The sequence below is a fragment of the Rhineura floridana genome, chromosome 14 (assembly GCF_030035675.1).
Source record: "Rhineura floridana isolate rRhiFlo1 chromosome 14, rRhiFlo1.hap2, whole genome shotgun sequence".
Taxonomy (NCBI): Eukaryota; Metazoa; Chordata; class Lepidosauria; order Squamata; family Rhineuridae; genus Rhineura; species Rhineura floridana.
This window is the reverse complement of record NC_084493.1, coordinates 20,955,288-20,971,173: the sequence shown is the minus strand read 5'-3', so window position 1 is coordinate 20,971,173 and position 15,886 is coordinate 20,955,288. Positions and strand designations below refer to the sequence as shown.

At 42.9% G+C, this 15,886-nt stretch overlaps 1 protein-coding gene across 1 annotated transcript in view; it reads left to right on the top strand.

Annotated features, from left to right (window-relative positions):
• Nucleotides 1–11: 11 nt before the first annotated feature.
• DUOX2 (dual oxidase 2) overlaps nucleotides 12–15,886 on the top strand; it is an 83,293-nt gene continuing 67,418 nt past the window's right edge. The window contains exons 1-3 of the mRNA XM_061595063.1: nucleotides 12–112; nucleotides 14,396–14,499; nucleotides 15,688–15,771. Coding sequence (XP_061451047.1) covers nucleotides 14,415–14,499; nucleotides 15,688–15,771 — 169 coding nt within the window. The 5' untranslated portion in view covers nucleotides 12–112; nucleotides 14,396–14,414. The remainder of the gene's footprint in view (nucleotides 113–14,395; nucleotides 14,500–15,687; nucleotides 15,772–15,886) is intronic.

Below are 15,886 nucleotides of genomic sequence, written 5' to 3'. Positions count from 1 at the left end.
CCTTCCACCTGGGCCGGCTCCGACGGGACGGGCGGCATTCTGGACAGACGCGGCGGCGGCGCTCGGACTTGGCAGTGAGATCTCAGAAGCAGCGGTAGCGGCAGCAGCTCAGGTGAGGAGGCGAGGGAGGTGCGGGAAGGAAGCGCTCGTTGGGGGCCCGGGAGATGTTCGCTGGGGAGCAGAAGGCAGATCTGCCTCCTAGGCTGCAACGAGAGTCCCTTGGCTCTTTATTATCGCCTCAAGGCTAGGAACCCCCAGAAGACAAACGCTGGGAGAGCCGGATTTGGAATCTTTCTTGTCAGGGAAACAGATTGCTTCCGCACACCCTGAATGGATGCTTGTGCGGTGGATTTGTCGGGCTCGTGTCAGGGAGGGACTTCCTGGAATCGCTGTCTCTCGCTCGCTCGCTGTCTTTCTCTCTCTCACACACACACAGAGATCCTGCAGGCTCTAATGTCCAGGGAACGTCCAATTCCATTGTCTTTTCTTCCCAACCATCATTATTTTGGAAACAAAAGCAAGCATGGCACTGTTAAGATCGATTTCACTCTTGGAGGACAGAATTACAGTGTAAGTGTGTGTACACACACTTGTCTGATTGCATGCTTTGGTCCTCACAATATTTGCTCAGACTCAGAATTCACGTTTTAGGTGGCAGTTCCATTTCAAAATCAACAGTGCCGTCTGTGCTGCAACTGGTGTTCGCTTTCCCACTGCAAAAGCATGAACGTGCCTCAGTCTGCTGTGGCTTGGTCCAGCATGAAGCACGTCCTGCCCACTGCAGTGTAATTTTGGGATGGTTTTTGATGGGGGGAGGAGGACCGCAGCTCAGTGATAGAAAGTGAATTATTTGCGTGCAAAAGGTCCCAGGATCAATCCCTGGTATCTCCAGGTCAGGCTGGGGAAAGTCTCCTGCCTAAAACCCTTGAGACTGGCCACTGCCAGTCAGTGTAGGGTGGAGACAAATCCTGAGCCACGTACAGTAGACTAGCAGTTTAACTCAGTCTAAGGCAGCTTCATATATTCTATGTTGGTGGTTCCCAAACTTGCCCACTTGAATATTGTTGAGGGTCTTGGTGAACCGCATTAGTATTAGTATTAGTATTAGTATTAGTATTAGTATTAGTCTGTTGCTTCTTTTATTTCTTACATTGTACATACAATATAAGAAATAACAGGACCAATAAAACTACAGATAAAAATGTCTGCCTAATTGCTCTCACACTGCACTTTTAGTCAGCTGTAAAGCATTTGCAGCGTCAGCTGTGGTCTGCTTAGCTAGTTGTGCATGTTCCAAGTACAACTGCTATTGGTTCTAGATATTGAAATGCAAGGTTTTTTTCCGTAGCTGTTTGCTTATATTGTTATAAAGGAAACTGCAAAAATAGCATTTAAGTAGGCACATCTTAATCAGAGCAAGCTTAATATCAAATTAGATTTCAAATGAAAGTAGCTGTTGGGAAATCCATAAGTTTTATGGACGTGTTCTTATTGCTAAATGTGAGTGGCTTCTTTAAGGAGAAAGCTAGACTTAAATTGGCTCAAAAGTTAAGTATCACTTGCAACAAGCAGCACCCTTCCTTTAATTGCATAAAACTGGACCATATGTATACAATAAATGTTTAAATAAACCTAAAAAAATCAATATGAATATTTGCTATGATGGATGTGCCATCTCTTGTCTTCAACCAGAAATCCATAGACATGCCACAGGGACCACTGGTGGTCTGTGGACCACAGTTTGAGGATCCCTGTTCAAGAGAATACTTTGCATGCAAAAAGTCCAGGTTCAATCCCTGACCTTTCAGTATAAGACAGTATTGAGCTAGATGGCCTAGTGGTGTGACTTACTATGAGGCGGCTTCTTATGTTCCTTGCTCTAGAGCAGTGTTTCTCAACCGGTGCCTCCAGATGTTGTTGGACCACAACTCCCATCAGCCTCAGCCAGCATTGCCAATGGTCACGAAAGATGGGAATTGTGGTCCAACAACATCTGGAGGCACACCGGTTGAGAAACACTGCTCTAGAGAGAAGTCCCAGTGTGTTCAATGTGATTGGCAAGTATATTTAGGATCGCAGCTTAGGATATTTTAAGCTACTGTGAGAAAGATGTGTGTGGCATGGTTGCATCCAGGTTTGTGGATCCTTAACAGGAAGGCACTTGCTGGAAACTCCAGACTGCATAACATACAAAATGACTCTTGAGATTTATTGCCTCAAAACCAGTATTCACAACCAAAAAATGGATTTGTGTGTCTCATCCCCATTCAACTAAAATAGCTTGGAAAGAATGTTCTAAATTTCTGTGATTTTTGTTTCAACACTTGTAAATGCGCACACACCTCTGAATGACTCATACCTGGTGGCTATTTCAAAATGTATTTATCCAACACAAATATAGTTGCTTGTGTGGTTTTTTTTCTATCTACACCCTTCAGATTCTTTTGTGAAAAGTTCTGAGGAAAGGGTGTGTTGCCATTGCCAATGGCAAAAGCGCCTTCTTTCTGCAGAAGTGTTGCGTGATGTGAAACAAATAGAAGCGCTTGACTTTGACTGTAGCTTTTAATGTTTTGTCCTCATCATATTTACATAGGAGTAATAGCAGGGATTTTCATCCAGGCCAGAAATATGTTAAGATCTAACTTCAAAATAATCATTTTTGTTGAGTATATGGAGCAAGAAAGAGGTCATAGGTGGTGTTGTGTAAATTTGTATATTTGTTAAGCAGAGAATGATAGCGGTCTGAGATGCGTGTGTGCCAGTGTGTGTGTTTACCTAAGAAAGCAGGCTTTTACCCTGCATTGAGATCACTGAGACGTAAGACTTAGTAAAATAAGAAAAGCTACTTTATTTATAGGAATACATAATAGATAGAAAGGCATACCTAGTTCTAACTAACTAAGTTGGAGGTGCAACACCCAGGCTTGGGAATTGCCCTCGTGGCTAGGAGAGAGAGAGAGCAGAGACAAAGGTGTCTCGGACAGTCGGAGAAGAGAAGAGAGGAAAGGGCGGAAGGAGGAGGGGCAGATAAGCTTCCCTTAAGATGTATCAGTCTAGACGGAAGGAAGTCAGTCAGGGCATCACAGGTAAAGGTAATCAAGCCTATCCATCTGGAGGACCCTAACTCTATCTCCCTTCCAGAACAAAAGAACAAACAGGAATTACTTCCAACAATAGCCAGTGGAAGCCATCCTGACAGCAAATGGACCCAAAGGCCCTTTTCAGAATCTCTGGTGCTCACTGATGTCAATGACATAGGATCCTATACAGAGCTTGGAAGATTACTTTAAAAAAGTAAATTACAGTTACAGCTACATGCCCCCCCCCAAAGTAGTAATTACCGTTACAATTACAATTGGTCTGAAAGTAACTGATTACTTTACTTTTAGTTACTTTTTAAAAAAAAACTGCCTACAAGGTGCTGGCCTTGGCTGCTGCACATCTAAGTAGCCTAAAACAACATTAAAAATAGGCACACACACACAGAGGGTAGTAGAATAATTTTTTTATCCATAAGATTAACAGAATGGCATAACAGAATCTCACGTCCCCTCACCCCACCCCCAGCAATGATGATACCCCAACATACATATTTTTTGTATATATATATTGCCTTCAGCTCTTTTCTCCTTCCACTCCTGTCAATTGTTAAACAATTGTTTTCTCCACGCCGTCTCGCTCTCCACCTCCTCCCTCGTTGCCTCCTAAGCACCCATAGAGCATGAAGGAAGAACAATGCTGCACAGAAGCCCAATTTGAAGCACATGATTTTTATTCACAAGTCAGAGGAGCAGAAGACTTCCCCTGCTCACCCCCCGCCAAGTAATGCACAAAAGTAATGCTGGAAACATTACAATTACTCCTCAAAACTAATGAAGTTACTACTCATTCTATTACCAGCAAAATGTAATGAAGTTACCCACTCGTTACTCAAAAAAGTAATAAATTACTTGTAACTAGTTACTGATAAGTAGTTACTTCCAAGCTCTGATCCTATACATTCATAGCAAACCCATTCTCTGAGAGTGGATTCTTATGTACTCAAACATCACTATGTCCATGTGCACAAGAGGGAAGTAGCAAATGTACAAAAAAAAAAGACCTCTCTTATTTTGCATGAGGAGTTAAAACCTTGAGAGGGAACAGAAAACATGGAGAGAGGGAAAATGTAATGGAGTATCTTAGAAGAGGATGTGGCTGGCTGCAATCCTGAATGGGAGCAATCCACACTTTAACATTTTGTTGGAGGGTCCTCTTGCATGAAGCATAAATATAACCTTTTTAAAAAAAAGTAATACAAGGAGGATAGGTTTAAGGGTAGCTACCAATTCTGACACCCAAAAGTACATTCTTTGTATTTAGTGACTGTATACTTGTCCAGAGCAGGGGTGTGGAATGTTTCTCAGCCTAAGGGTCACATTCCCTTCTGGGTAACTTTCCGGGGGCTACATGCCAATGGTGAGTGGGACCAGGGGCAAAAGTGGGCAGAGCAATTAATATAAATTTTACCTATACGCACTCATATATCCCTCTCTATCCTCCATCGAGGCAAGCAAGAAGCATGATCAGATTTCAAGGACATGTTCCAGCCAGGCAAAAAACACTTGAGGAGGGTGCCGAGCAAGGCTGGGAGGGGTGTATGGCCTGGGGAGAAGGGATGTGGCATGGAAGTGTCCCAAGGGCCAAATAGAGAGGCCTCCAGAGCCACATTTGGCTGAAGGGCCAGAGCTTCCCCACCCCTTGATCCAGAGTCAAAAGAAGTGCAGGAAGCCAAATGAAATAGAGGGCGGTAGAAGCATCCTCGTTGGCAGAGTGGGAAGGTTACATGTGACCAAGGACACCAGAAAAAGCAAAACAGTTCATGCTGAAATAATCACTGGAGTAGGTTGGAAAGTAGTTTCATTTGCAAAAGAAAGTGCACGGATACACTCTAACTAATCTGGAGAGGGTAGGCATGAAGAGCGCAACTGGAAACCCTGTGTAGAAGCTCATCCGTCAATGGAGCACCCTGAGGAAGCAATAAAGCAGGGATGGGGATCCTGTGGCTCTCCAGATATTGTTGGATTGCAACGCCTGTCATCCCTGACCATTGGCCATGCTGCCTGGGGTTGATGGAAGCTGGAGTCCAACAATATCTGAAAGGCCACAAATTTCCCATTCCTGCATTTGCAGCAGTGGGATGCAATCATCAAAACACCCATCCACACCGTTGCTTTGAAAAAGCAAAGACAACTGAAGGTATCCCCACGTCAAATCCCATGTGGGATGGCCGTTTGGGTGTTGAGAGACCAAGGATCGAAGTCCTGATTCCTGCACTGCACTTTCAACGGTTGATGTAATTCATTCATGGCCGTTCTTACGGCATGGGAACCCCAAGCAGTATAGTATGGAATGGGTGAATATGTTAGTTTCAGTCAGTTCTCCACATTTCCACGTCAGTTTGTCATTAAAAAAAAAAAGTTTAAAATTGTCAACATTTTAATGCAAATTTCTCCAAATATACACATTTGTACATAATTTTGCTTAATATACACATTTGCAAAGCGAAGTCCTTAATATAATGCCTTTTTGTATGTTTTTCCCCATGAATATATGCATTTTAATGCACACTTTTACCCAATATATACATTTTTGTACACATTACTTGGTTGGAGACTGCACTGCAAAATTTGGAGAAGTGCAAATTTTGAAAGTCAGCTGTGTTCCGATTTGGATATTGTTTCAGAACGTGCAAATTAGGTAGGTTCACCTTTAAATGCGAACTGAATCAAATTTCTTCCTCATCCCTACATAGGAGTGATGGGGACAGGAGGTCCTCCCATTGGCCTGGCTATGACAGAGCATCAAACTTGCCTTTCTGCAACGTGCTGCTGAGAGCATCCCTTCTAAAGAGAGCAGAGGGAATGCCACTGCAAGGCATATGATGTAGTGCTGCCATGTCATGCTTTGGGCTGGGCTCCACTTTGGGCACACTCGACCCACAAGTTAGCCACCCACTGCTGATTTCGCCGAATGCAAAAAGTAAACGTAGGACAGGAGTATTTGTTGAGAAAATTGATGGATGATTGATGCCCTCTGACTTTCACTTGCATTATAATTGGGGACAGATAGGTTTTCTAGATCTTGTGAATGAACGTTGATGGGCTGAAGCAGTGGTTTCCAGCTAACTTTGGGGAATTCTCACAAATGCTAACCTCTGACTGTAACCATTCGGTAACATGGGAGCCATAGAAAGCTGCCTTATACTGAGTCACACCACTAGCCCATCTAGACTGGCAGCGGCTTTCTGGGATTTCAAACAAGGTTGCTCCCAGGATATGCCAGAGGTGACCTCGGGACTTTCTGCACGCAAAGCATGTGCACTATCGCTGAGCATCAGCCCTTCCCCAAAGAGAGGTCCACCCCCTCCCTCATTCTTTGCCACAGGCTTTACACTACTTTTCTCTGCAACACACAGTTGCTCAGGCAAGGAGAATGTTTAGACGCTGCATTCTCCTGCAGAGAGCTGTTTTGCTCTGAAGGGTTTGTGTGCATCATTCGAATGTCAATGGCAATTTCTTTTTAGGGATTTGCTGGGCAGTCTAGCAGAATCCTCTGCTTGTAAAGGCTAAAATCTTCCTAGCTGTGGCTCTGCATCCACCTGTGTATGGTTTCATTGCCAGGAACCACTGCTTTTTGAACTGTATTTTTTACATTTCTATCTTGTCCTTCCTTCAAAGAACTTGTACCTCCACCACCGCCACCTTGCAACAACCCAGTGAGGTAGGCTTGGCTTAGAGAGAGTGACTGGCCCAATGTAACCTAGTGAGCTCCATGGTAGATGCGAGATTTAAAGCTGGGTCTCCTCACTCGAAGTCCAACTTTATAGCCAGTACATTAGCCTTCCCTAACCTGGTGTCTTTCACATGTTTTGGACTACAATTTCCATCAACTCCATCCAGCATGGTCAAAGATGATGGAAGCTGGAGTGCAAAAACAACTGAAGGGCACCAGGTTGGGGGAGGCTGCAAGACACACACTGGTTTTTGTAAGCCAAAGAGATAGATGGCAATGATGGTCTCTAAGGGTGGGCTTAATTTAAATCGGGGCCTAACTCCAGTCCCTGATATCATCAGTGCCAGCACTTAGCCCTGGAGTATGTGAAATACAGCGGTAACTGAAAATGAAGTTTTGCTCAGAGTAGGCCTATTGAAATTATTGGGTCTATGTTAAATCATGGCCATTGATTTCAATTGGTCTACTTTGAGTAGGCCCAGCATTGGATCCAACCCATACAGATTGTGTTTCTGTCACCACTGAATGATCCTGGTTGGCAAGATTAGGAGAGAAAGGCTTTCAGATCAGAAGATGTAACATCCAGGCATATTTGAATCAACCTTGCTGTTTGTCATTTTGGGATTAGAACGGCCATAGCTCAGTCATACACCGTGTGTTTTGCACACAGGAGGCCTCAGGTTCAACCCCTAGCACTCTAGCTAACGAATCAGATAGCAGGTAAGGGGCACGCAGGACAGTCTGCTTGCCAGTCAGAGTAGAGAACAGTGGGCTGGATGGACCAATGGTCTGACTCACCATAATGCAGGTTCATATAGTCAACTTAGCACAACCTTAATGTATCCCTTGCAGAGCTTGGAAAAGTTACTTTTTTGAACTACAACTCCCATCAGCCCCAGCCAGCATGGCCACTGGATTGGGCTGATGGGAGTTGTAGTTCAAAAAAGTAACTTTTCCAAGCTCTGATCCCGTGGAGAAGCAGATGCTACCTTCCCAAAAAGATGTCAGATGGGAAACTGGAGCTTTTTCCAAGTGGTCAGGATATGCCCCTATCCAGGCTTGTCAACATGTGAGAATCAGATTTTGTATCCTGGAAGGTACCTCTGGGCAGGTGGGCTAGCGAACATCCTGTGGGCTAGTGACATTTCTGGATTTCATTTGTGGGCTAGTAACTTTTATGAACTTTTATCATTTTCTGAGCCAGTATTGGAAGGATTAGGTCATCTCTCCTATCAGTTCCCACACCTTTTCCCGTCACAACCAGGCACGGCTCTTCCTCTTAGGTCAAGAGACTGCTTGCACTATCTGCTCAAGGAAATGGGCAACTAACAAATTTAATAATAAATAAATAAATAAAATTACTGCCTGTTGCCTCGTAGTTTGCACCTTGAAGCTAGCGAGGAGGTGATTGCCCAAGGCTAGTAAACTTGACTGGTAAATCCCAGAATCCTTTCCTCCCAGACTCTGCAAATACTGTTGCAACAGAATGAAAACAACTTGCAGTTCCTTTCTGGATATGGGAAAGCCCCTGATCTCCGTCTCACTCCTCCTATCTTCCTGCTGATCGTGAGACTGGTTTTTCTCCTTTCTGCATTCCCTCCTTCCCCTGACTACCCCAATCTCTTTCTCCCACCCACCCCTTGCTAATAACCTGGCTGGCCCACTCAGCAACCCAGTTAAATTCAAGGTAAGCTGAGAGACCCAATACCACTTGAGCATTGTTGATGTAAGGAAGACTGTCAAGTTGGCCCTTGTGGGGGATTTTACGTGGCAAGAGTGTGTTGTGGATGTGTTGGTGTGTGTTTTTGTGACTGAGCGACTACTGCTTCCTGGCAGCCTTTCTTTCAGCTGTGAAATGATGTGATGATCCATCGGCACACCAAATGCTTAGCATTCATAACATCTGTTTGGGATCTGCTAGAGGGGGAGGAGGCATGAGTATTGCTTGCCGCACGTTTGCAAGGTCCCAGGCTATGATCTGAAGGCACAGGAGGCCACTGTCTTGCTGAAGCTAAGTAGGTCTGGGTCTGGTCAGTGCCTGGATGGCAGACTGCTTGTGAAGTATATATGTTCCACCGTGGGTTTTCTGATGAAAGAAAGGTGGGTTATCATACTCTGGATACGTAATCAGAAGACATGATTCACTAGAAAAGACAATAATGCTAGGAAAAACAGAAGGAAGTAGAAAAAAGAGGAAGGCCAAACGAGATGGATTGATTCCACAAAGGAAGCCACAGACTGGAACTTACAAGATTTTATAACAGATGCTATTGGAGGTTGCTGATTCATAGCTTCGCCATAAGTCGTAATTGACTTGAGGGTACATAGCAACACCAAATAAACGTAAAATAAATAAACAAATAAAGCATGGTGTATAAACAGTCTTCAGACAAAGTGGTGTTTTATTGTGGGTTCATTCTACGTGTTTTTCACAAAGGCCACATCCACACTATGATACCACTTTAAACAGTCATGCTTTTCCCCAAAGAATCCTGGGAAGAGTAGCTTGTTAAGAGTGCTGAGAGTTGTTAGAAGATCCCTGTTCCCCTCGCAGAGCTACAATTCGCAGAGTGGTTTACAACCATATCCCTCTTCCCAGGGAACTCTTCTTCCAAGGGAGAGAAGGGAATGCTTCTTGCAAACCTAATTTTGGTGGTAATGAGGGGGACCCTGCAGGTGACAGGAAAGGCTTTTGTGGGTGCATGTGTGCACATGGGTGCTACATTGGCAACCCCATAAGACTTAATAAAGGTGTGGGGGGGACCTTCTTCCCCAGATGTTGCTGAACTACAACTCCCATCATCCCTGGCCATTGGACAAGCTTGCTAGGGCTGATGAGAGTCGTAGTTCAGCAACATCTGGAGGGTCAAAGGTTCCCCACCTCTGGATTAATATATCAGTGGCAAAGCAAACAAACAAACCCAACACACAGTTTATAGGAAGCTATACAAAAGTACCTGCTTTTACATGACTAGAGATCCCAGGAATGTTGAGGGATGTTGTTATAAAGAATTGTCTCCAGATGGAGCTCAGCCTCTGTTATCCTCTGGAGCTGGTTTCTATCCATAAAATAAATAGAAACTTTCCCCTGCAGATTAGCCCAATGCCTAGCATGGAGATATTCCTTCTTAGGATTCTCTAGGTACTCAGTTACCTGCAGCATTCCTGACTTGGCTAGTAGGCAACAGAATTTATTTGTTGGTTTGCTTGCGCTTGTTTTAGATCAGTGGTTCCCAAACTTTTTTCCCCACAGACCCCTTGAACATTGCTGAGGGTCTTGGCAGACCACTTAATGATTCTTCTGCCTGTTGTAGCAATTGTAGTGTGCTATGCTAGATGCTGTATGATTTTTAATTGTACTTGTATTGCTGCTTTTATTTCTTATATCTTAATTATATTGCATTTTATCCTATGGAATTCAAATTGTAACACAATAAAGTACAAGAAATAAAAGAAGCAATAAAAATGCAATTAAAATATTTAAGGTGATGGATGTGCTACCTTTCAATCACAAATCTGCAGTCATGCCACGGACCACCAGAAGGAAGCTCACGGACCGCTGGTGGTCCACAGACCACACTTTGGGAACCCCTGTTTTAGATGTTCTCCTGGATCTTGGCAAAATGGTTTAGCTGGGAATGTGGGGTGTCTGAGGGGGAGCAGCCAGGACAATAGCAGGATGGGACGGGAGAGGGTAGCAGCAAAACAAGAACATTAATTTGATGCTCCATTGGGTGCAGCTGTTTATTGCCTTCCCTGTCTCAGTTCATTCCACAGTGAGCCAGAGAAGATGGTCTTCTCTTTCAGCAATATCCCCCTTTGAACGATATGAGAATGGTAAATGGTTGATAGTAAGAGCTAAGGAAAAATAATGGGTTAACATAGGAAAGTGTTTTGCTTGCAGGAAAAATAGGATAACATTAATGAAGAAAGGGTGGATTGTATCCAATCCAACTAAGTTCTTCTCAGAGTAAGCCCATTGAAATGAATGGACCTAAATTAGTCGTAAGACCCTCCGTGGTGCAGAGAGGTAAGCGGCGGTAACGCAGCCGAAAGCTCTGCTCATGGCCGGAGTTCGATTCCAACGGAAGGAGGAAGTCGAATCTCCGGTAAAAGGGGTCGAGGTCCACTCAGCATTCCATCCATCCGTGGTCGGTAAAATGAGTACCCGGCATATGCTGGGGGGTAAAGAAAGGCCGGGGAAGGAACTGGCAATCCCACCCCATATATACGGTCTGCCTAGTAAATGTCTCAAGACGTCACCCTAAGAGTCGGAAACGACTCACACTATAAGTGCGGGGACACCTCTACCTTTTTTAAATTAGTCATGTCCATCAATTTTAATAAGCCTACGATATTGGATACAAACTGGTGTGTGTGTGGTGTGTGTGTGGTGTGTGTGTGGTGTGTGTGTGTGTGTGTGTGTGTGTGTGTGTGTGTGAGAGAGAGAGAGAGAGAGAGAGAGAGAGAGAGAGAGTGCTTGTGATCAGTATGGGCTGGGATGAGCATGGTCAGGGGAAGGAGATATGCTAAATAAGAAGTGAAAAAGTGATTGGGGAAGATTGTGATTTGACTGATAACTGGGAATAACTACAATATGAGCTTAGGGATGGGCGAATCTGTCAATTTTGGTTTCTCATTTTTCCAATCTTAAATTCAGCCCTCCACATTAGTTTGCGATTTAAACAAAATCTCATGAAAATTTACCAGCATTTTAGTGCAAATTTCTTCTAATGTAGACATGTTTGTATGCAATTTGCCTAACATTCACATTTTTACAAAGCAAATTTCCCTGTTATAATTCCTTTTTGGATGTTATTTTCACTACTATATGCATTTTTAGGCACACTTTACCCCAGTATGTGCATTTTTGTACACGTTGCTTTGCTGGAGAACTGTGCTGCAAACACTGGAGAAGTACAAATTTCAAAGGACAGGTGTATTTCTGTTCTTGTGTTGTTTTGGAAAGTGTGAATTAAGTAGGTTTGCCTTTAAATGTATTTCTGGAGATCTATAAAAGATGCTCTGTTTAAGTTAATATTTAATCTCTGTTACGAACAGGACTTGGGGGAAAACTACTGGATCTCAAGAATAAACAGGCTGTATCAGACCTATCATATCTCGCCACAGGTCCTTTCCTCACTAAACAACAGAACGAGACTAAGGGACGCAATTATTCAATCTATTGCCTATCATAAATTCAAAATTCTCCAAATGGTACTGGATATATAAACATGATGCTCTTACAGCAATATATTTGGCTCAACCTACATCAGTAAAACTCAGGCAGGCCTTTACGGCATTATGTTTCCAAACCATGCCAAATGCAGTAATGGAGGGCCGCTATTCCCAAACACCTTGGCACCAGTGCTTTTTTATATGTGGTGCATTGGAGGTGGAAGATCTGCCCCATTACTTATTGGCCTGCCCACTGTACTCCCATCCACGAGCCAAGTACCTAAAAGACCTGCTGGCTCATCCACACTTAGTGCAGGACCATCACAAAATATATCACCTTATGTCCGATACAGACTCTTCTATAATATATAGGGTTTCGCTGTTTGCCTTGGCTGCTCAAAAGATCCGCGCAAAGTTCAAGTTAGAGACTGTAAATAATTGATGGGCAAAGTTAATTTACCATTATAAATTGAATCCTGAAGGAAAGCATTACTCTCAGGACCTTTTATTTTATGGTTTTATGGTTGAATGAATTTTAACACTCTACTCTAGTAACGACATGTAATGGGACGTGGGTTTTAACAGAGATAACTTGGTATCAGATTTTAAGTGTCAAAAATTTTACTGTAAAACTTGTTCTGGTTATGCGATGGCCTATGGCTAAGCAATAAAGTCGATACTAAATACCAGAAGCTGGTGACAAGCATGCCTTTAAATGTGAACTGAATCTAATTTCTCCCCCACCCCTATATAAGTTACATGTTAAAATTGGCAAATGATCCATCTGATGATTGGCAAGGGGGCAATTTGTATTATTTTAAGGATGCAGAGCTATGTGTACTTTCAATTTTTCCTTTTTTGCCCCTGCCATCACCCGAATTGGTGGGGTTGGGGGGGAGAGAGAGATAATTGATTGGGGGTGGGCTGATATAGCCTCTAGGCTGGGAGTTAGCCACCCCTTAAATAGGCACTTCCATGCCCATTATGAGCAACACCCATTTTGAGAACTTTTTAAAGAGGGCTTTTGAAAGTTACAGAAACACTTGAGCTAAAGGTGATCGCTCAGCCATGATTCCACTCCAGTTGAAGTGTCCGCATAGTCTTTTGAATTTGGGGGGGGGGGAACCTGGTCAATAACAAAATCTACCTCCACTGTTGAAGACAGTGTGCTTCTGGATACCAGCTGCACAAAACTGCAGGAGGGGAGAGTGCTGTTGTGCTCAGGTCCTGCACGCTTCCCACAGGGGCATCTGGTTCGTCACGGTGAGAACAGTATGCTGGACTAGATGGGCCAATGGCCTGATCCAGCAGAGTATGTATGTATGTATGTATGTATGTATGTATTTGATTGATTGATTGATTGGTTTATATCCCGCCCTTCCTCCCAGCAGCAAACAAAAGCACCAAAAACACTTTAAAATATCATAAAAACAGACTTTAAAATACATTAAACCAAAGCATCAGAGACATTTTTTTAAAAAAAAAAAGCTTTCAAGACATCTTTTTTAAAAAAGGTTAAAAATGTGTTTGTTTATTTTTTTTAAAAAAGGTTTAAAAACATATTAGAAAGTAATTCCAACGCAGAGGCAGAGTGGGATAAGGTCTCAACTTAAAAGGCTTGTTGAAAGGTCTTCAATAGGCGGCAAAAAGATAACAGAGATGGCAGCTGTCTAATATTTAAGGGGAGGAATTCCACAGGGTAGGTGCTGCCACACTAACGGTCCATTTCCTATGTTGTGCAGAACGGACCTCCTGATAACATGGTATCTGCAGGAGGCCCTCACCTGCAGGGCACAGTGATCTGCGAGGTATATAAAGGATAACAAATAAGAAGATTACTTCTGAAAACCTCACACTCCCTCTGCAGAAGTGCTCTCCCAAAGCTCTAGAATTGCTCTTCCTCCCCCACCCAACAAACACAATTCAAACAGTTCAGCAAGAGAAGGATCAGAACATTTCCAGACACACTTTTCCTCCTCCCCCCGCCCCCGCAAGTTGCACACTAACTTATTCTCAAAATCTTTGTGGGCACTAATTCATGACAGCGTATTATTACATCCACATGAAGTGTTAGGTCCACCACAGCTCACGTGGTAAGAGTCACATCTGCTGTCATTCATATTTACAGTTAATTATAGGAGGAAAAGTCCTATGTATAATTATTTGTAGAAGCAAAATTGCACTGGCGGAATGGCAGGAGGCACATTGAGAAGGGCCTCTGATGATGATAGGTAGGTAGGTTTGTATTGGGAGAGGCAGTCCTTGTGGTATGGGGTCCTGGGTCATATAAAGTTTTATAAGTAAAAAAAAAGTATTTAGTTTGAACTGGGCCTGGAAAAGAACTGGCAGCCAGTGCAGTTGAAGCAGAAAATTGCCAGACAACAGCCCTTAAAAATGTATTTCAAGGGCTATAATGTACTACATTTTATTTTTCCACTTTCAGGAAAAAGCCTTCCGAGGACATGTGGACTGGCCACATGATTGGAACTAGAACCTGCCACTTTCTTTTGCTTTGGTTTGTCCTGACAAGTGTATGGCAATCTACTGGTAAGTCATTCTAATAGTTCCCTGTGCAGTTAACAATTCAGGAATGGTTTTCCTAGAATGGATTTTCCCCTAGAGCTCTCACTTGACTTTTTGTTCAGACAGGCGTAGAAAGATATGTAATTTTATTGTGTACATTTTGTTTTTAAATTGCTGGTTTTATCTATATTTCGATACATTTTATGTCTGCTTGTTTTTAAGGTTTGATTTTGTCAGTATTTTTTATATATGTTTTATATTGCTTTATGTAAAGTGCTTGGAGGTGTTTGTGGATTAAGCAGTATATAAGTCTTGTTAATTAATGAAGATTACACTGTGAGCCTTGGGGTTGGCATGCAGACTTTGCAATGGGTTTGATCTGAGCACTGATTTTTCTGTTTTTGTGGGGGTGGTGGTACTAATAACTTTTTAAAAAGATACTTCTTCAAACAGACAGTGGCACATGGAAGGAGGGAGTTTATCCTTTCAGTGTTGAAGTATCAATCACTTGACTGTGACAGCACTCAGCGGAGCCATTATCAGTAGCCATCCAGTGTTTGGCTTTTAGTGTATTGAAGAGTTTTAGATTTTATTGTTTGTGTGTATTTTTATCTCTGATTCTTGTTTTAAATTTGTGTATTTTTAAAAAATCTGTTGTAAGTCGCCTAGGTATTAGGCGACTAACAAATGAAATATATCATCATCATTATCCAACAATCCCCATGCCACTGGTATAAAGCATGTGCACTTCAAAGACTTTCAGAGTTGTTTCCTTTCCATAATAAAGGTCACATCCACACTGTATATTAAAAGCAGTATTACTATGCCACTTTAAGAGTCATGGCTTTTACCAAAGAATCCTGGGAACTGTTCTTTGTTATGGGTACTGACAGTTTTTGGGACACCCTTAACAAATGACAGTTCCAGGATTATTTGGGAGTTATAACTGTTAAAGTGGTATAACAGTGCTTTAAATGTATGGTGTGGATGTGAGCCATACCCATATTTTTAACCAGAAGGGGGCTGTTACTGGATCTTGCAAGTGATAGCCGCCATGAGGAGCTATCGCCAGTTCGCCACACTGGAGCATTTGAAGCATCTTCTAATATGCTAACACGCTAATTGGTTCTTACCTTTCATGAAAAAGCCGCTTCCAATCCCAATAACTTTGTTTCTTTTGTGTGTGCTATCCTTTGCATGCTTTACTCTCAGGCGCTCAAGAGAACATCCCCTGGGAAATTCAGCGTTACGATGGCTGGTACAACAACCTCGTGTATCACAGACACAACTCAGCAGGTGAGAGCTCAAGTGAGGCTTTGGGGCCTCTGATGCTATTGCAAATGCCATTGTTGATGTCAGGTACTGTATGTACTCGGGATGGGGTTCGCTATCTGATTCCGTTCCATTTTTC